We start from the raw sequence: 18,937 nt of genomic DNA on the forward strand, positions 1-18,937 counted from the left end.
ACCCTGGCAAGAAAAACAGCACCGATCCTGATCAAACAGGATATGCTTCGCTGTCTTCATGTAGGATGATCATGACGCAGGACAAGAGACCGCCCAACGCGTCTTAGGATTCTGTCGGAGTCTTCGGAGTCTCGGCTTCCTGCCTTGGTAAGCTTGACAGTGCTAAGGTTAGGATAAGATGAACGTTATATTGGCGGTGTCTTTACTATTAACTCCTCCAGTTCTGGTGGGGAAGGGCGGTTTCTCTTGCATCGTATGTCTATAAATACAAGTCTAGATTATTTTATCCAGAGAGCGGCGACATTTTAATGTATTGCGGTATCTACCCTAAATACAGTCCCAGCAGGTAGTTCAAGGCATACTGCGCACTATGCTGACTGATCCAAGCTAGTGATGTCACATAATGAGCGGCACAGGAATCGAACTGTTGCATCATCTCTGGATCCCCAGCCAATCTCTCAGCAAACGAGATTCTTTGCCTCCTTTTCGTCAGCATAGAATCGCTTATCATATGCTCTCCGGTTAACCGTTCACTCCGCAGTAACCGCCTTGATCCACACCCCCATCGCTTTTTTCCCCCGTTCCCTTGTTCGCGATGATGTCGTGTAAACCTGGCGTTGACCCTCGAATCGCTGCGGAGCCCATCATGTTCTTGGCCGGTCAATGACAGTTCGCAGATCTTTGGGATCTGACTCGAATGCATTTCGTTGCATAACTTCTCATGAAATGATTGCGAGGAGCTCGTAATCACATTCGCTGCCGTGGGCAAAGAGATAGCTGGTTCCGCCTGGTCAGGATATGACGTGTGTCCGCGTTATGAGTCCTGAACCGCAGAGTACACTATCCATAACATGGGGTAAAACATCAGATATAAGGGTGGAGTCTCGCTCGTTCCTGGGAATGGGACTCTCAACCGTGGAGACTATTCTCAATTGCAGCAATCACTGGCAGTTCTTTTCCAGTGACCAAGCTGAGCTTCTGCCCTAATATTCATATATCCTGACCCTCCTTATTTCCACTCGACATCTGCCCGTTCCCTCACGCGGGTTCTTATAGACGTGCCCGCAATATGGCGGTCGAAGACGATGCCCAGAACCCCCTGCATACGGGCATTTATGAGAAGGAGAAACAGCATAATAAGGAAGAGCGGACAAATCCATCCGAACAGGCCGACAATACCCACGCCGAACATGCTTCGCGATCATCCAGAGACAGTGACTCCTACGGCAAAACCAGGCCGGATGGAAAACGAGAGCTGACGGAGGACGAAGCGTACGATGCGCTTGGGTTCTGCTTCCCGTGGTATAAAAAGTGGACAATCCTCACCGTCATCTTTGTTGTGCAAATGTCTATGAACTTCAACAGCAGCACTTACTCGAATGCTGTTTCCGGCCTGACAGAGGAGTTCAATATCAGCGCGCAAGCAGCGCGAGTCGGCCAAATGATTTTCTTGGTCGCCTACGCTTTTGGCTGTGAATTGTGGGCACCATGGAGTGAGGAGTTTGGCCGATGGCCTATCATGCAGCTCAGCTTGACGTTTATGAACATCTGGCAGATTCCTTCGGCCCTGGCCCCAAACTTCGGAACTATGGTTGTCAGTCGTTTCCTGGGTGGTATCTCCTTAGCTGGAGGCTCTGTGACGCTTGGGGTGAGTTATCATGATCCTCGCTGACGGGACGTTGAAAAGACTGTCAGACCTTCATGATGAATAGCAAAAGTAGCAGAGAGAAATATGGCTGACTTTCCGCATCCAGATGACGGCTGATATGTGGGAGGCCGACGATCAAGGCTTTGCGGTGGCATATGTGGTACTTTCCTCAGTGGGTGGTACAACAATCGGGCCCTTCTTCGGTGGTATGATGGAGCAGTGGCTGCACTGGCGCTGGAACTTCTGGATCCAGCTCATCATTGGCGGCGTTACCCAGCTATTGCATCTCTTCCTCGTTCAGGAAACGCGCGCAACTATCCTCCTTGACCGCGAGGCCAAACGCCGTCGCAAGTCCGGGGAAGACCCCAACGTCTACGGCCCCAATGAGCTGAAGTCCCCAAGACTAGACTTCAAAGAGTTTCTTGCTGTCTGGCGCCGACCCTTTGAAATGTTCCTCCGCGAACCGATCGTGCTCTGCCTTTCTTTGCTTTCTGGTTTCTCTGACGCGCTAATCTTCACCTCCATCGAGTCGTTCGCTCTTGTCTTCAAGCAGTGGGGGTTTGACCCTCTGAGGATCGGACTCTGCTTTGCAACGATTATCATAGGATACCTTGTGGCCTACGCGATCTTCATCCCGGACATCTGGCGTCAGCGCAAGATCCGCAAGGAGCACGGTAATGCCGCCCGCCTACCAGAGCGTCGCCTTCTACTCCTTCTCTTCATCGCTCCGCTAGAAGCCATCGGATTGTTTGGATTCGCGTGGACCACCATGGGGCCAGAGTATAATCACTGGATTGCCCCTCTAATCTTCATGTTCCTGATCGCAATCGCCAACTATGGCATTTATATGGCGACCATCGACTACATGGTTGCCGCCTATGGCCCGTACTCCGCCTCCGCGACTGGAGGCAACGGTTTCGCTCGTGATTTCCTCGCCGGCTTATCTGCCATGTACGCAACGCCCATGTACGAGAACATCGGTGGCCGATTGCACTTGCAGTGGGCGAGTACGATCCTCGCTATCTTGGCTATCCTTGTCACTATCCCTATCTACGTCTTTTACTGGAAAGGACCGCAGATTCGGGAGAATAGCAAGTTTGCTCAGACGCTGGCGGCCGACCGCGCCCGTCACGAGGGTAGAAGGGCCAGCTATATGAGTGCCAGAGAAAAGCCCTACGCGGCATGATAAGACTGGCTGTATTGTAAATGGGGATATGGATATAACGGATTATAATGCTTGTACTATACTTACGAACATAGCGAATTTATATATTTATCCACTATATATTTGACTCCTGCGCCACTTCTCACTTGCGACCTGAATTAGATTTTACAGAGCACTACGTACCTTGTAGTCTGCTCATTAGACGTTTATTTCTTTCAGCGTATGCCTGAATATCCACGTCCAGTTGGGCTGATATGATGGTTATCTTCGGTGAGGTCGGGAGGATGCCCGCCACTTTCCGCTGTGGGCTTAATCGAGCAATAACCGTGAAGCGCGGAACAAGTCCCGAAATCCCGCGCTGTTAAGCATCCTTTACTTCTCCAGCTACTCTTACTATGTATCGTAATGCCTCAATACTGAGGTACTTTCTCTGTCGCAAGCGCGGATGACGCGGACGACACACCCCCGACCCCGGAAATGTACCGTGCACCGCAAGCAGCATCAGACGTCGATTAACGTCGGTCGTGGCCGACCAGCCAGATATAAAGGCCGTCCTTAGACGACTTGATCTTACTCTGGTTTCTAAAAGTTCACTGATTATCGCAAGGTATCCATGTCTCTTCAAACAATCGGGATCGCCGCTGTCGCGGTGGTCTATTTTCTCATCCGCTACTTCAACCGCACAGACATCCCAAAGATCAAGGGTCTCCCTGAAGTTCCAGGCGTACCGATCTTTGGCAACCTCATCCAGCTCGGTGACCAGCACGCGACCGTAGCGCAGAAATGGGCGAAGAAATTTGGACCTGTTTTCCAGGTTCGCATGGGGAATAAAGTGAGTTCAGTGTCTGCATTTGTAACAGACGACAATATTGCGAGAATAATTCTGACCTAACACAGCGCGTTGTCTTCGCAAACACCTTCGACTCTGTCCGTCAGCTATGGATCAAAGATCAGTCCGCGCTCATCTCCCGGCCGACCTTTCACACCTTCCACAGTGTAGTTTCCAGCTCTCAGGGATTCACCATCGGAACGTCGCCGTGGGACGAGTCGTGCAAGCGTCGTCGGAAGGCTGCAGCTACAGCCTTGAACCGCCCGGCTACCCAGTCGTATATGCCTATTATCGATCTTGAGTCGATGTCGAGTATCCGGGAATTGCTCAGGGATAGCGCGAATGGAACAATGGATATCAACCCGACAGCGTACTTCCAGCGGTTCGCGTTGAACACGAGCTTAACATTGAACTATGGAATCCGAATCGAGGGCAATGTGAACGATGAGCTTTTGCGCGAAATTGTCGATGTCGAGCGCGGGGTGTCGAACTTCCGGAGTACCAGCAACCAGTGGCAGGACTATATCCCGCTCCTGAGAATCTTCCCGAAGATGAACCGCGAGGCTGAGGAGTTCCGGGTGCGGAGAGACAAGTATCTTACCTATCTTTTGGATGTTCTCAAGGATCGCATTGCAAAGGGAACCGACAAGCCCTGTATTACTGGAAACATCCTCAAAGACCCTGAGGCTAAGCTCAATGATGGTATGCCGTCCGGTCCTGTCCGCGCTTGAAGGAAAATAAAGATTAACAGAGTCTAGCCGAGATTAAATCGATCTGCTTGACCATGGTCTCCGCCGGCCTCGATACTGTTCCGGGCAACTTGATCATGGGCATCGCGTACCTCGCCTCCGAAGACGGCCAAAGGATCCAGAAGCGCGCCCACGACGAGATCATGAAAGTCTACCCGGACGGCGATGCATGGGAGAAATGCCTGCTCGAAGAGAAAGTCCCCTACGTCACAGCTTTGGTCAAAGAAACCCTCCGCTTCTGGACTGTCATTCCCATCTGTCTGCCTAGAGAAAACACCAAGGATATTGTCTGGAACGGAGCCGTTATCCCTAAGGGAACGACCTTTTTCATGGTACCTCCCCCACAACCCACATGTTATATAGACAATACTGATTTATTATGAAGAACGCCTACGCTGCAGACTACGACGAAACACACTTCACCAATCCACACGCCTTTGAACCAGAACGCTACCTCACCGCCTCATCTGACGGCTCCGGCACTCCACACTACGGCTACGGCGCGGGCTCGCGCATGTGCGCTGGCTCGCATCTTGCGAACCGCGAGCTCTTCACCGCTTACGTCCGTCTGATCACAGCATTTACCATGCATCCAGCTAAGAGGGCTGAGGATCGGCCGATCCTCGATGCGATTGAGTGTAATGCGATCCCGACCGCTTTGACGACGGAGCCGAAGCCCTTCAAGGTTGGGTTTAAACCGAGAGATCCTGTCTTGGTAAGGAAATGGATTGCGGAGAGTGAGGAGAGGACGAAGCACCTGAATTAGTTTTTCTTTTCTTTCTTGCGTGCAAGTTACAGCGCAATTTATACTTAGCTGGGACATGGTCGATTGGAGTATACTGAGGGCAGCAACAGCGCAAATAAAAATAAGGCAACCAATAGAAATGCAACAATATGCAATCTCCCAAGACCATTAAATGGTTGATCAGTAGTACCAAGCAGCCACAATTCTTCGGGAGTGCGAATCCCTGAGCAATCGACACCACAGCGGAACCAATTCCATTCCCCGCAATTTCCCCAGTTTTCCTGCGCTCAGGCCGCCCGCCGTCAACGTCGGCCGCCTTTCCAAGTCTCACCTCCAACTCCTTTTCTTGCCGGCCCGACTACCCCTGTCGCCTCCGTCTCTGAATCAATCACGTTCATCATGAATCCGCCCATCTCCACCCACGATCCGAGCGTCTGGGAACGAAGTCCTGATGAGAGCGTTACCGTCAGCGTCAACGGTGATCGAGAGCGCGAGGGTGAAGCTGATGCTGCGCCGAGGAAGAGGCGGAGAAAGTACATTGCTAAGGCCTGGTTTGTAGACTGTCCATTATTCTAGGGCCGCAATCTCCGACCTTGCTGACAGTTTCAAGCAACGCATGCAGACAACGGAAGATCAAGTGTAACGGGGAGCGACCGTGCCGCAGGTGTGGTCGGCAGAACATATCCTGCGTCTATGAAAATTCTCATGAGCCTGGAGGAAATGAGAATATGTGAGTAAGTGCTGTCTTGACGAGGCTTAGGCTAACTGGGTAGTGGGATCGAGCGGCTGTACGAGCAGATGAATGCCATGCAGGCCCAGATTAGTGCCCTTACCGCGTCTGTCCACTCGCTCGCCCAGAGTAATGCATCAGCTTCGATGCCACGTTCCGAGGCTGGACCGCGACTACACAGGCGTATCTCCATGGCGTCAAAGGAATTGACTTTCCAGGGTCCCACGACGTCGGGTTTTAGCTTCGATCTTGCCAAGTCGAGTCTCAAGGAACGCGGAATTGAAGTTGAGCGTAATGAAGGCGACATAACGCGGGAACCGTCGCCACTGCCGACTCCCCCATCGCCAGGATCCTGTCATGTTGGGGATCCACTATGGAGTATCAGCAAGACGGAAGCCCTCCGGCTGTGTCGAGTGTATGAAGAGGAGATGGGAGTCATGTACCCGGTAGTGGAGCTTGATCAGCTTCTACATAATGTCCAGTTGTTGTACGGACCGACAGAAACCGGGCCCTGGCTTCAAGCGCCTGCTCATGCACAAGGCATTGGGGAGTTGGACAGTGATGACGTTCACATCCTGCGATTGGTATTCGCGTGCGCTCTGACAGCAGAGGCGAGTGGGAGTAGTGAGTTAGCGATGAGTTTGTTTGCGACTGTTCGAGATGCTGCAGACCACTATGTCTGGGCAGCCCCAGAGCTCAAAAGCATTACGTTACTCGCGCTTGTGGTAAGTCGCACCTCTGGAGTACCAACGAATCTAATGGGCGTAGGCGATATTGTATTTCCAGATCGACGAGGAGACCCTTGCTTGGCGAACGATCGGGATTGTGGAACGAATGTGCTTAGAGAAAGGTCTGCACCGAAGAGAAACACTCAAGCATCCTGCTATTATGAAAGCAGGAAAGAACCGCGTGCTCAAGCTGTTTTGGTCGGTTCGGGTACTGGATCTGAGGTGGAGCTTCGGAACGGGCATGCCGTTTAGCATGGATGACTCTGATATCGACCCCTGGCTCCCAGAGCCAGAGGAGGAGGACTCATACTTGCGCGTGATGGTCCGGTATAGTAGGATAGCAGCTAAGGTCTGGAGGTTTATATCAGCCTTCAATAACACCAACGAGCTCAAGAAGGACGAGATGAACTACCTAGACTGGCAAGTCCTGCAGTGGGTTGCTGCTCTGCCAGACTCTTTGCGCCTGCGAAGTACCTCAGGCTATGCAGAAGCCGAGACGCGAAGCCTCCGGCGACTCCGCTCCTTGGTGTACCTCCGGGCAAACCAGCTGCGGATGCTCATCCATCGCCCTGTCCTACATTCAGCAGCACATATGATGCGCTTCCCAAACGAGACCCAGACCGTAGTCGACATGGCCAAAGACTCAATTCGTTTCATAACGCAGCTCCACGCATCGTCTGATATTTACCAGCTGCAGCAAGTGGTCTTCAACTGGTTCCTGGTGTCGGCAGTGATGGCACTGTTCCTTGCTGTCGCCCAGATACCCAGCCAGTACAGCGTAGCCTGCCGAGAAGAGTTTTATATGGCTCTTGAGCTAGTCAAAGGTGTCTCCGCGCGGTCGTACATCTCACGACGGCTGTGGAAGTCGATCAAAGGCCTTCGCCGGCTTGGCCCGCAGCTTATGCATCGACAAAGCGACGTTGATGGTGCCACCACTGAAGGCCTCGCCGACCATGCCGTAACGTCTAGCACCCAGAGTCAGACACCAGATGGAGCCCAGATGACGCAAGAGTTGAAGGATTGGTTCGAAGCCGTTGGCAATTTGGAAGATCAGATCATGGGTGTCGGATCGCTGGACAATTTTCAGGGAGGATATATGATGGATTACAGCAATGGACTATCGAGCATGATAAATCATTGCTTTTAGGGTTGTTCCTCGGTGGACAGAAGCCGCGTGTGGTGGACGAGCTACCGGCCTCCGCCGCGACCACGCCTCAGCCCAGGAAGGAACGAAAGGGCCCTATGTTTTCCAGAATGACGTTCAACCCTGCTCGAAGGTCAACACCTCACTACTCACCTGGGAGGTCTTGTACCACTAGTCTTCTCCATACTGGTATGCTACATCCTTGTTATCAGGCGCTCGGCCTTTTAGGCAAATGATAGGGCAGGAACTCCCAGCAAGTACGGACGTGTATTGGTAATCCAAAGCTGGATTGGTAATCCTGGCACCTGCCTGCTCCTGGTATAAATGCCCGCCTCTCTCTCTCTTCCTCACTCTTTTTCTTTTTTTCCTCTTACATCTACCGTGATCTACTCGCTATCTGTCTGCTCTTTATTTAGCCATGGCTACATATCCGCTCTTTACTTAGCCATATACTGTGCGCGGACTGACAGGTTGGGCTAGGGGTTGCCCTCGTATAGTTCAGCCGGAGTCCGTCATAGACTGTTGTTTATCTGCTATGTAATCTGTGGGCCAGGTGGACCGGGGTTGCCCCTATGTTGTCCATCTGGTCTGCCATAGGGAAGTTCCCTGTTGTCTACAGAGCATCTATCAGCCCTACTCTCTATGCTATAACTATCATGGGCTAGATGGTCGAGGGATCCTTCTATAAGCCAGCTAATCCGCCATAGGGCGATACTAACTACTATCTATTTACAACCTACTTCACTATCTATATGCCATCTAGCTACCGTTTCCATATCAAGACATTATCTTAGGTGATTTACGATATTTCCAATTTCTGCTTTACACCACCTTACCGCACCGCATAATGATATATCCCCCGGTGTCTACGGCAATATAGGCAAGGAAACTGTCCTTCACGACATTGTCATAGCTCGTGTTATCCGGTCGCCCATATCACACATGTCACGTGCCACATACCAACCTCCGTCACGCCATGGCTAATTATAGACGTTCGGACTGCTGGAATAATACTCAAGATTTAAGGCCCTTAGTAAGACCAAGAGTATCGGCTGCGAATGAGACTGTGTATCACACTGTCCTAGATCAATAGTAATAACGTTCAGAAGTTATGGGTTATTCTGGATTTTCTTTTGAGGCTTCAGCTTCGTTCCGTATTTTACCTCGTATTGATCTCGGCGGTTTGCAAACTACGATATTCCAATAGTTGACAATGTTGAAAATGTGTCAATTCGACAATGTGACTATGTGACAATGTTGACAATGGTCATGAAGATCGCCGAGGTAAACAGATCCCTGTTTTTCGATTCATACAGTTGATTCTCTTGCATTTCGCTGTTGAAGTAGAACCGTAGCAGTCAGGGGGAGAAGCTCTGATACGTTTAGGGTAGTCTTGTTCTGATTACCATACTCCTTTATATAAAAAGCACGTAGATCGCTCGACGTTGATTGGCTGGGAATTTGCCTTTCCCACCTCCAATGACGGAGCTCTCTGGCCCCGCTGATAAATGACTGAGATAGCTTTTATGGTCCTCGGTCCCGCTGGACCCCGCAGTCAACAATCCTCCTTCCTCCACCTCACTGCACTCTTCCCATTCCAATTCTTGATCTAATATTCACAAAATGGCTCCCCTCAAGGCCGGTGACCCCTTTCCCAGCGACGTCTCTTTCCAGTATATCCCCTGGTCTGAAGACAAGGGTGAGGTCACCGCGTGCGGCATTCCAATCAAATACGATGCCTCCAAGGAGTGGGCAGACAAGAAAGTCGTTCTGTTCTCGGTTCCTGGTGAGCTTGTCATTCCCCTCTAAATGCGAGGTTTTTCTTGGTTTATGCTGACTCGTGCTCATAGGCGCGTTCACTCCTACCTGCTCCGTGAACCACCTCCCCGGCTACATCAAGAACCTTCCCGAGCTGAAGAAAAAGGGCATCCAGATCGTTGCGGTGGTAGCGTCCAATGACCCCTTCGTGATGAGTGCCTGGGGAAAGGCAAACCAGGTTACCGGTGATGACATTGTACTGCACCTTTTCTAGCCGTTTGTTAAGGCGCGGTTCATGCTAATGTGGTGTCTGTCTTGCTACAGTTGTTCCTCTCCGACCCCGACGCGAAATTCTCCGATTCCATTGGATGGGCCAGCGGTGGTCGAACTGGGCGGTATGCGATCATCATTGATCATGGGAAGGTCACGTATGCGGATATCGAGACTAAGAAGGGTGCCGTTGAGGTGCGTCTTTTTTTATTTCGGCTTTTGGCGTTCGATGGCTGAAGCTAACTGTTTGCGATAGGTCTCCGGTGCGGATGCGGTGCTGGCTCATCTGTAAAGGACTGGTGATAAAGGTGTTTAGCTTGGCCGAATGAAGATATATTGAGACTGCAATGCAATGCCGAGGTTCTGCCTATTATCACATACTGGCTGCGACCAGCATAAGAGCTGTCTGCTTCGGCTCAGACTTACCCTGTTTTTGAGTGCGATGAGGAATGCGTCGTCAAGTCGGGTCTTGAAGGGAGAGAGGTGATACTTCTGGCTAGCTAGAGTAACAACTACCACAAGCCAGCCGGAGGTATGCCTGTTTTCTAATAGATTTTCACATACTCTCGATAAGTGACAGAAAAGCCTGATTCACCCAGATACAACACGTAGGAATCTAGATCAACCCCTGACAGGATTCCGCAACTGGCCTCGAGCGGATAGAGCTGGGAGTATGTCAAGACTCGTTGTTGGAAGTATTTACTGAAGATATTTCAAGGCCTTAATCAAACTACGATGAGAGCGACCAACCCCACCAGCGCCGCCGGCCCAGCATTCATGCTCCCTCCAAACCTAGCGCAGCACCCTCACCGTCTCCGCCCACCTGGTTCGCATACGGATCCTTGTACCAATCAACGTCCTGCAGGCTAACATTGACGACCTCGTACTCTCCGTCTAGCCGCGCAAGGCCCCTTCTTTATGCCACACGGGCGCGCAAGCTTCAATCGCAGTGCCGTTTTCCACTCCATCAGTACAGTTACCAACCGTACCGGTATAGCAAAACTTGTATGCTGTGAAACTGAGATACGCTGATTGCCCGGATCGCAGAATGCGAGTTGCGTCAATAGACCCAATCACGTTGTTGTTGAACGCCGGCGCCAAAAGCGTGGTGCTACGCACGGTCTCCATCACAACAGAAGCGAATATGTCCGTGGCGACGTGGGTGATATTGACCCTTCCAGGATACTGGGCGTAACCTGACGCTGACAGAGCACAGGTGAGGTTTGACAATGTCTCAGGGCATGAGGAAGCGCCGGAGACGCGTTGGGGCGGATAGGTCGTTATGGACGGGTTATTTCCGTCCCAGTTGAAGACGGTGCAGTTAGTAACAGTCTGAGCTTGGGCAGTGATAGTGGCTGGGAGGGCAAGGGCGAGAGGAGAGAAAGAGTTGCCTTGCGTTGGCTGAGCATAGTGTTGCTACGTAGACGTATATAAAGAATTTATGTAGGAAGGTTGAGTTATTCCCAGATGATCTGCATCAGTCTGCGTCTACATATGTTTGTCGCTATATGCTGTCTCTATTTTTTACTGCATGTTTTGATGCCTTGCCGTCGCAGATCGATGGGGGCAGTATCCTGCGTACTCCGGCTCCTGCTATGCATATGGACTGTGCCGCCGGGGCCAAACACCATACAAGCCCAGTAATTCGCCTTGGAACCCCTGCAAAGCGGCATGGTGCTCATTGCTGCCTTCCAGAGGCCATGGGGCCAGAAGGATCTCGGCCTCGCAGGTCAGTGATGCGAGCCAACACCATGGAGAGCAGGTACCTAGATAATTACCTTCTGGTGCTGTGACTAGTACAACTCACTAGCTTCGCCACCAATTAAGCCAGGGTGCAAGGTCGAGGTTCTATATACTGATATTCCAGTTCATATCACACACCCCTGCCCAATCATCCAGGCTGCAGTCAGTCAGTCACGAAACAGCACAGCCATGCCGTACCACAGTATCTTAACGCCTTCCATGCTATCTTTAGTTTCTGTAGAATACAGAGAGTCGAGCACTGAGTGCTGCGCTGGATATGACACTGGCCTGAGCTTCTACCTTTATATCATTGCTTGAACAAGTCTAGGGATCAATTCTATGAGCTAGTGACAGCTCAATGGCGATGACTCGGAGCGACAATGCTGGAACACTTCTCACGCATCCGCTTGTTCTCTGCCCAAGCGCCAGCTAGGCCATTTTTCATCTACCCGGGACTGTACGGTCAGAGGAAAGGTTGGGCAAGGTCCAGCTACTGAATGCTGCCTGTTCTAGACCAGGGCTCAAAAATAGCAGCAATCAGCACGTTCTCGCCCGAATCTCGATAACTCAACGAAGCCATATTCTGTCATTTCTCTTTTCACCTGCTACTCCTCGGTATGCCAAGGTCGAGCTTCACCAGAATGCGGACAAGAACGAGTTTGGGAGGCATCGTTCTGGAGAGTGTATTCTTGACGACATTCGAGTATCGCGGCTTGCCCACGGCTGTTTGATAATCACCAAATCAAGCATACTCTTAGGCGAATTTTACATGAAGGACTCTGGTGCTCGTACAGCGACGCAATCCTCAACCATGCCAGTCAGTACTAGCTGCAAAGTCCTTGTTGTCGCCTCTGCCAATATTAGGTCACAGGCCAGGTACCCACGTTATAGCCTGGCTTGTATTTGATATAGAAAAGACGCGACAATAACAAGGCAGCCCGAGTTCGTGCATTTGTGAGGGGGGGCACAGAATAGCGAGATATTCGTCCTAGAGAGAAGGGCTACCTTGTGCTTTAGCCTCAGCACGCAGAGTGATATATGCTTCGCGTCAAATTGCCAGGAGAACTGGCAGCCCTCGCCTGAGAAAAAGTGACGAGCTTCTCAGGCTTTGTGCTCCGGTTGATGCTGAAACAGATAGCATCCTGGTGGATATAAGTATAATTTCGCTGCTCAGGGGGTATCTGCTAATCGACACGAGTTGATATCAGACCTCACGTATCAGCCAGTATACCTCACTGACCAGCATGCCTCTTTCGCATGGGACTGCAAGTGCCTGCCATGGATCGCCTGCCTAGTAAAGAAAATTGTTCGCGCAAATGGCAAGCTGTTATTTCTGCGCCGGCTCACTGACTTCGCAACTGCATAGAACATAGAATAGTCTTATTGGAAGTAATGGCTTTGATAGGTTTAAACAGCGCTACAGTGACCATCGTGCAGCAGACATAAGACGATGAAGTATGTTAGCGAGTATGATATTCCTCAAGGTAACTACCTAGTATTGCCGTTGATTATGGACCAGCACCGGCGAACACCGCATCTGTTAAGGCCATGGCGCAGGCAATGGGCTGTGCCTGACCCTGGGTACCAGCTTATCAGTCTATCACGTTGCTGGCTGCTTAAATAACGATTCGCGGTTGGACCCTGACCCGCGTCAAGATGAAACGGGACGAGTCATTCTAGTACCACAGCAAGAGCCCATTGATAAGGCTGAAGAACCGCTGCCAAGCACACGTTCTCGCGGTGTGCCTGCCCAAGAGAGACCGAAGAGTCGACCAAGGCTCGCCGATGTAACCGCTCTGCTGCAGCCCCCGACGATCTGCCTCAGACAGCGAATCAGCGCCAGCTCTGTTCCGCGTGCAACATAACCACCAGATATGGAGCTGTATCACGATATGAGATGCCCCCGCACAGCCTCTCAGAGTCGGTTCGCATCAGCGGCGTCCTCCGACATCGCTATCGCTGCCTCTACGTTTGCGGCTGCCGGTTAGGGCATATAAAGCGCTATCTTGCCTCCCGTGCCCTACATCCCAGTAATACCACTCCCAGTCCCGAGTCAGCGCAATGCCTCGCCTTCTCCCCGTTCTCCTTGCCGCCGCTTCTCTACAAGTCGCCCGGGTCGGCGCTACGCCGCCCGGTATTCCATCGACCTCGGTCGCAGAGACTCAGCTTGAGGCTCTGACCGTCAAGGAAGCCGGCGCAAGCTCAGACTACGATCGGGATCTGTTCCCGCATTGGATCAGTCAGGGAGAGTACGTCGACCTTCTGCCCATCCCGCGACGGGCGTTGATGGTGATCAGGGCTAACTTGCTTGTCCAGCTCATGCAACACGCGCGACCGTGTCCTCATCCGTGACGGCACCAACGTCGAGACCGGCTCTGGCTGCTCCATCACTGGTAGCTGGACTTCTCCGTACGATGGGGAGACGTGGACGGCCACTAGCGATGTCGATATTGACCACGTTGTGCCACTGTCGAACGCATGGAATGTATGTACCCATCAAGCGAACACCAACGGCAATAGCGCCCTAGAATGCTAGGAATGCTAGATGCTAGGGAGCCAGGAATGCAGGCATTTTTCGCTAACAGTACGCATCGCAGTCTGGAGCAAGTGAATGGACGACCGACGAGCGCGAGGCCTTTGCCAACGACTTGAGCATTCCGCAGCTGCTCGCCGTGACAGACAGTGTCAATCAGCAGAAGAGCGATTCTGGGCCCGAGGAGTGGCTGCCTCCACTCGGTACTTGATCCTTGCAATCCCTGTCTATCAGTTTTTGACAAGTAACTGACATGTTCATGCAGAGTCCTACCACTGTACATACGGCAAGATGTGGACGAACGTCAAGTACACATATGGACTGAGCGTGACCTCGGCCGAGAAGAGTGCGTTGGAGGATCTGCTTGCGAAATGCTAGGTCGTTGCATAAGAACCGATGAATGCAGTTGAATGTCTTGATTAAGAATGGGAGTTCCTTGTCCGTTGGTCCCAGTAAGCAGTTCTCTATTTCAAGCATATATGGCAAACCATATCGGCTATATGTACTGTAGGGTATAATAGAATATATGGCCGGTATTGGGATTGCAATTGTTAGACAGCCCGAAGCGATTCCAAGGTGGTTTGCGAACCGATATGAAAGTTTTTGACCCATTCTCAGTGGTGAAGTGCAATCTAGGATTTGTCCACCATCCTCGGTGATCGGTTCGCAGACAAGTTCCTATACAAGATAATATCTCTTTAACCGACTGGATGCGGGGTCTATAACCTCGGGCCATGTCCGGTCCCAGTCTTTCCCACTCACCTCCACCTCCATTCCCCGCATTTTCCCCAGATCTATCTCGTTTAAATATAGTGACGGCTCTGGCACTGCGGCCCAAGATCTCAGAATTGACAGTTAATCGACCTTAACAGTTTGACATAGACAGGATGATCTTCAAATCCACCAGACCGCACATCGACAGTGCGTCCCCTTCTTAGTCTATAATGGTCATATATTCAAAGTTTTGACTAACAATCTACGCTCCAGTCCCAACAAACCTCCCAATTTGGCCCTGGCTCTTCGACTCAGAGTACTCGCCTCTCCGGCAGAGCAATGCGAACAACCTAGGTTCCTTCGTCAACGCCATCACCAAAGAGTCAATCCGCTACGATGCCCTGGCAGACCTCACGACCCACGTCTCGACAGCCCTAGTCAAGGACTACGGCCTGAAACCCGGCGACACAGTCGCGCTCTTCAGTCCCAATACGATCTGGTACCCAGTTGCTATGCTCGCCGTTGTACGGGCCGGTATGCTCCCTTTTTTCTCCTTTTTTTTCTTTTCGAGTGGAAAGAAGGGAGAAGTGCTGATTGAATGCGCGGATAGGAGGAGTGATTTCTGGCGCATCGCCGGCCTACAACATCGAAGAGATGAGCTACGCGCTCAAGACCGCAAACGCCAAGTATCTGATGACGGTCCCGTCGTCGATGGATGTTGCGATTCCCGCGGCGCAGAGCGCAGGGATCCCCGCTGAACGGATCTTTCTGCTGGAGGGCATGAAGGAGGGGTATGTTTCTGTGCAGACGCTGGTGAAGAGGGGGGAGAGATAAGGGAAATCTGGTCAAGCCGCGCCGTATCGCATCCCGGAGGGCAAGACGAATCGCGATGTCTGTGGATTTTTGAGCTTCAGCTCGGGGACGACAGGGTTGCCGAAGGCTGTAAGTTAGACACCTCATCTCTGCTTTGGGCAATGGCGAGCAGACGGAACATGGTGCTGACATTGGCAGGTTATGATTGCTCATCACAATGTCATCGCGCAGTGCATGCAGATTATCCAGCTTACGCACGAGGACACGAGGAAGTCACTTGCTGTTTTGCCTCTTTTCCACAGTGCGTTGGCCCTATCAATATAAGTACCCTAGCGATTACACACTAACATGATCCACAGTAACTGGCCTCGTCCATCAAATGCACCTCCCTATCATCCGCAACAGCACAGTGTACATGCTCCCCTCCTTCACTATGAAATCGATGCTTGACACGATCGTCGAATACCGCATCGAAGAGATCCTCTCTGTTCCTCCAATTATAATCCGTCTCCTGCAAGACCCCATCGTATCGAACTACGACCTCTCGCATGTAAAGCGCTTCTCGTCGGGCGCGGCCCCGATCTCCGGCGAGATCCTGCAGAAACTACACGCCCGCTTCCCCTGGACTGGGTTTAAGCAAGGGTACGGTATGACCGAGTCGTGCAGCTGCATTACGGCGCATCCGCCGGAGAAACAGTCGTATGAGTATGCGCAGCGCGGTGGGATGATTGTTGCGAATACGGAGGTGAAGATTATTCATACCGAGACTGGCAAAGAGGTTGGCCCTGAAGAGGAGGGAGAAATCCTTGCGCGCGGACCGCAGATCGTCATGGGATACCTAAATAATGAGAAGGCTACGCGGGAGACGTTTGATGAGGACGGGTGGTTGCACACCGGGGATGTGGGATACATGGATCGCGAGGGGTTCATCGTGATCACCGATCGAATCAAGGAGATGATCAAGGTTAAGGGAATTGCGGTCTCACCGGCTGAGATTGAAGATCTGCTCCTGGGTCATCCAGACGTTGAGGACGTGGGCGTTACTTCGGTAGCGGATGACTATGCGGGAGAGAGGCCGAAGGCGTATGTTGTGCTCAAGGGAGACGCTAAGAGGCGACTGGGAAGTGAAGAGGGTGTACAGGCTGTTGGGAAACAGCTGATTGAATATGTCAAGGCGAAGAAGGTGCGCCATAAGTGGATTGTCGAGGTCGAGTTCCTGGAAGAGGTTCCAAAGAGCGCCAGTGGTAAGATTCTGAGGAGGGTGCTGCGCGACCGAGAGAGGAGTAAGGATAAGGGCAAGAACAAGGCTGAGAAGAGGCTGGTTGTGAGGGACGAGAAGGTGAGAGCGAGGCTGTAGATATCTCTTAGACATAGATGTAGTCAGGTAGTTAGCGAACTAGGGTTTGGCTTTAACCACCAAGAATCTCCATCGTTCAAGTCTTATTTCTGTTTTCTAATTGCCCTTCCAGTTCTCATTATTGGGCTTCGAGTAATAGTCCATTCATTGGACAGGAACCGCTCCAGCTCACTCGCACATAAAACCTTGACTTGGACTATGGACATATACTCCGAAGGTCACGCAATGTCTCTCTCACCTAGCTGACTCCCATTCTATCATCCCATCAGCCGTATTCACTCAGGAACTCATATAATGGACTGCACCAAGCACATAACAGCCCGCAAAGTCCTCTTTCGCGGCGGCGAGTCAGCCTCCCCTTTTCCCTATCATCAAGTCAAGCCTGTGCTCACCGGTTGAAGCAGATCATGGCCCGGCACCTGGCACACCCGCACAAGCAAAAGCGCAACTCCTCCTCTTAAAACAAATAGTGACATTACCACTTATGGCACCGGTGGCCTCACCTACGCCTCCATGGAACACCATCCCTACGCCGAGACGACCGAGTTCTACGGCTGGCTCGACCAGAGCTCGCTCCATCCAGACACCAACGCCACCAAAAACATGAACCTCAAGTCCCTCTCCAATTACGCATTCATAGAGTCCTCGCTCGACAACGACAACTTCGTCCAATCCTGGGACCTGAGCGGCTACGACGCTATCGAGCTCGTGCTGGGCAAATCAGACGGGAAGACATATACGCTCGCACTAAAAGACGACAGGTTCTTCCTCTCGTGGGAGGCACAATTTCGCTGCATCAATGAAAAGGGCCTCATGACGGCCACGAGGAAAGTCCTCCGGTTCAGGGACCTGGTGCCACAGCGTCGGCGGACAAGCACGTTTATGAGCGCGCATCCGAGGGAGCTGGATCTGCAGAAAGTGAGAAGGTTCAGGATTGGGATTTATAGGTAACTCCTTTCTCTCTCTGACTCATGTATGGTTTCCGTCAGACTCTATACTCATCAGGCAGCAGTGGCAGGTCCGGCTCTTTGCAAGAAGGACCCTTCTCGCTGAGCATATACGCGGTTAATGCGGTGAAGCTGGATTGTTCGTGTCCATGTCCGCTCGTTCATGACACCGTACCCGGAAAGGGTCAAGGGTTGGAATTTGAGATGTCACGACTGAAGAACAGGGTTGCGGCGTTTATTTCGTATTTGGCGATGAAGATGACAAAACCAAACCCAAAACGAAAACTAAAGCAAAAGTGAGCCTACAAATCGCGGTTACGTGCAGTTTAGGTCGGTGACTGTTCCCAGCTCGGTTTTGGCAGGTAGGGTTGCCTAGTAGCTCATGCATCAGTTCATATTACATCACCGCCTAAATACAGAATTAGGGCTAGCCAGCTAGTCGAGACAGCCGCACATCCACGCAGTCTTAAACTGGTCGCTCCTAACTCCTAGCATCGAGCGTTAGCCTACTAGCGCCAGTATCAGTACCAGTAGCTAATACATGATCCATAGGCACGTGAGGCTAGTGGCGAAACTCCGTAGAAAGTACTGTATATAACAGCCCGGCAGGAGCTAGGTCATACGTAACCGGTTAAAGACACTTTACGTAGCCGAAATCATCGCTGCTTTCTCCCAGGATTCGGAGGCCACTAGCCAGCCATTGAGTCTTGACTATTGACGCAAGCATGGCATTGTACCTTGACCCATAGTGTGACCCACCAAGCATACCATGGACGACGGCCGTTGTGGCTTCGACCTTGAAGCTCAGGCACCAGGAGTTGTTACTGACAAACGACAGCCCGAAGAATTCAGTCTGATCAGATTTTATCTATGCTACTAGAGCTGACCCGAGTCGAGGAACTTCGCGGCTTAATAAACGATGTGGCAAAAGAGCTACACCCGATACCCAAGTCCAGCCAGTTTACGCCTGACGATTGATTCTAGCTTGATGATTTTGACAATTCTTGATAAGAAAAAACTGGAGTACAAGTATAAAACTGGAGACGAGCGAAAGTAACCGCCAG

At 51.5% G+C, this 18,937-nt stretch overlaps 8 protein-coding genes across 8 annotated transcripts, besides 1 other annotated feature; 7 read left to right on the forward strand and 1 right to left on the reverse strand.

The window, feature by feature from the left end:
• Positions 1 to 18,937: part of a sequence feature (contig 1.139 1..347029(1)) that runs on past both edges of the window.
• On the forward strand, positions 1,070 to 2,834 carry ANIA_08077 (uncharacterized protein; the record flags this gene model as incomplete). The annotated part of the gene is made up of 2 exons (XM_676254.1): positions 1,070 to 1,648; positions 1,755 to 2,834. The coding sequence occupies 2 exons, from the start codon at positions 1,070 to 1,072 to the stop codon at positions 2,832 to 2,834; spliced, it is 1,659 nt and encodes a 552-aa protein (XP_681346.1).
• On the forward strand, positions 3,427 to 5,279 carry ANIA_08078 (protein phacA; the record flags this gene model as incomplete). Its single annotated transcript, XM_676255.2, has 4 exons — positions 3,427 to 3,645; positions 3,711 to 4,344; positions 4,401 to 4,723; positions 4,777 to 5,279. 4 exons carry the CDS (start codon positions 3,427 to 3,429, stop codon positions 5,155 to 5,157), a joined length of 1,557 nt encoding a protein of 518 aa, XP_681347.1. The 3' UTR covers positions 5,158 to 5,279.
• On the forward strand, positions 5,536 to 7,741 carry ANIA_08079 (putative C6 transcription factor; the record flags this gene model as incomplete). The annotated part of the gene is made up of 4 exons (XM_050611200.1): positions 5,536 to 5,687; positions 5,747 to 5,866; positions 5,910 to 6,591; positions 6,653 to 7,741. The coding sequence occupies 4 exons, from the start codon at positions 5,536 to 5,538 to the stop codon at positions 7,739 to 7,741; spliced, it is 2,043 nt and encodes a 680-aa protein (XP_050467250.1).
• ANIA_08080 (PRX5-like subfamily peroxiredoxin) lies at positions 9,320 to 10,347 on the forward strand. The gene is made up of 4 exons (XM_676257.2): positions 9,320 to 9,524; positions 9,589 to 9,752; positions 9,821 to 9,961; positions 10,023 to 10,347. Exons 1-4 carry the CDS (start codon positions 9,362 to 9,364, stop codon positions 10,056 to 10,058), a joined length of 504 nt encoding a protein of 167 aa, XP_681349.2. The 5' UTR covers positions 9,320 to 9,361; the 3' UTR covers positions 10,059 to 10,347.
• On the reverse strand, positions 10,006 to 11,439 carry ANIA_08081 (uncharacterized protein; the record flags this gene model as incomplete). Its single annotated transcript, XM_676258.1, has 5 exons — positions 10,006 to 10,062; positions 10,193 to 10,262; positions 10,331 to 10,431; positions 10,751 to 11,182; positions 11,395 to 11,439. 5 exons carry the CDS (start codon positions 11,437 to 11,439, stop codon positions 10,006 to 10,008), a joined length of 705 nt encoding a protein of 234 aa, XP_681350.1.
• Positions 13,571 to 14,420, forward strand: ANIA_11046 (HNH endonuclease family protein; the record flags this gene model as incomplete). The annotated part of the gene is made up of 4 exons (XM_050611201.1): positions 13,571 to 13,758; positions 13,826 to 13,994; positions 14,107 to 14,245; positions 14,308 to 14,420. 4 exons carry the CDS (start codon positions 13,571 to 13,573, stop codon positions 14,418 to 14,420), a joined length of 609 nt encoding a protein of 202 aa, XP_050467251.1.
• ANIA_11034 (acyl--CoA ligase) lies at positions 14,925 to 16,926 on the forward strand (the record flags this gene model as incomplete). Its single annotated transcript, XM_050611202.1, has 6 exons — positions 14,925 to 14,963; positions 15,030 to 15,290; positions 15,367 to 15,547; positions 15,665 to 15,698; positions 15,768 to 15,870; positions 15,929 to 16,926. Exons 1-6 carry the CDS (start codon positions 14,930 to 14,932, stop codon positions 16,924 to 16,926), a joined length of 1,611 nt encoding a protein of 536 aa, XP_050467252.1. The 5' UTR covers positions 14,925 to 14,929.
• Positions 17,440 to 18,173, forward strand: ANIA_11047 (uncharacterized protein; the record flags this gene model as incomplete). The annotated part of the gene is made up of 2 exons (XM_050611203.1): positions 17,440 to 17,844; positions 17,916 to 18,173. 2 exons carry the CDS (start codon positions 17,440 to 17,442, stop codon positions 18,171 to 18,173), a joined length of 663 nt encoding a protein of 220 aa, XP_050467253.1.

The sequence above is a fragment of the Aspergillus nidulans genome, chromosome II, assembly GCF_000011425.1.
Source record: "Aspergillus nidulans FGSC A4 chromosome II".
Taxonomy (NCBI): Eukaryota; Fungi; Ascomycota; class Eurotiomycetes; order Eurotiales; family Aspergillaceae; genus Aspergillus; species Aspergillus nidulans.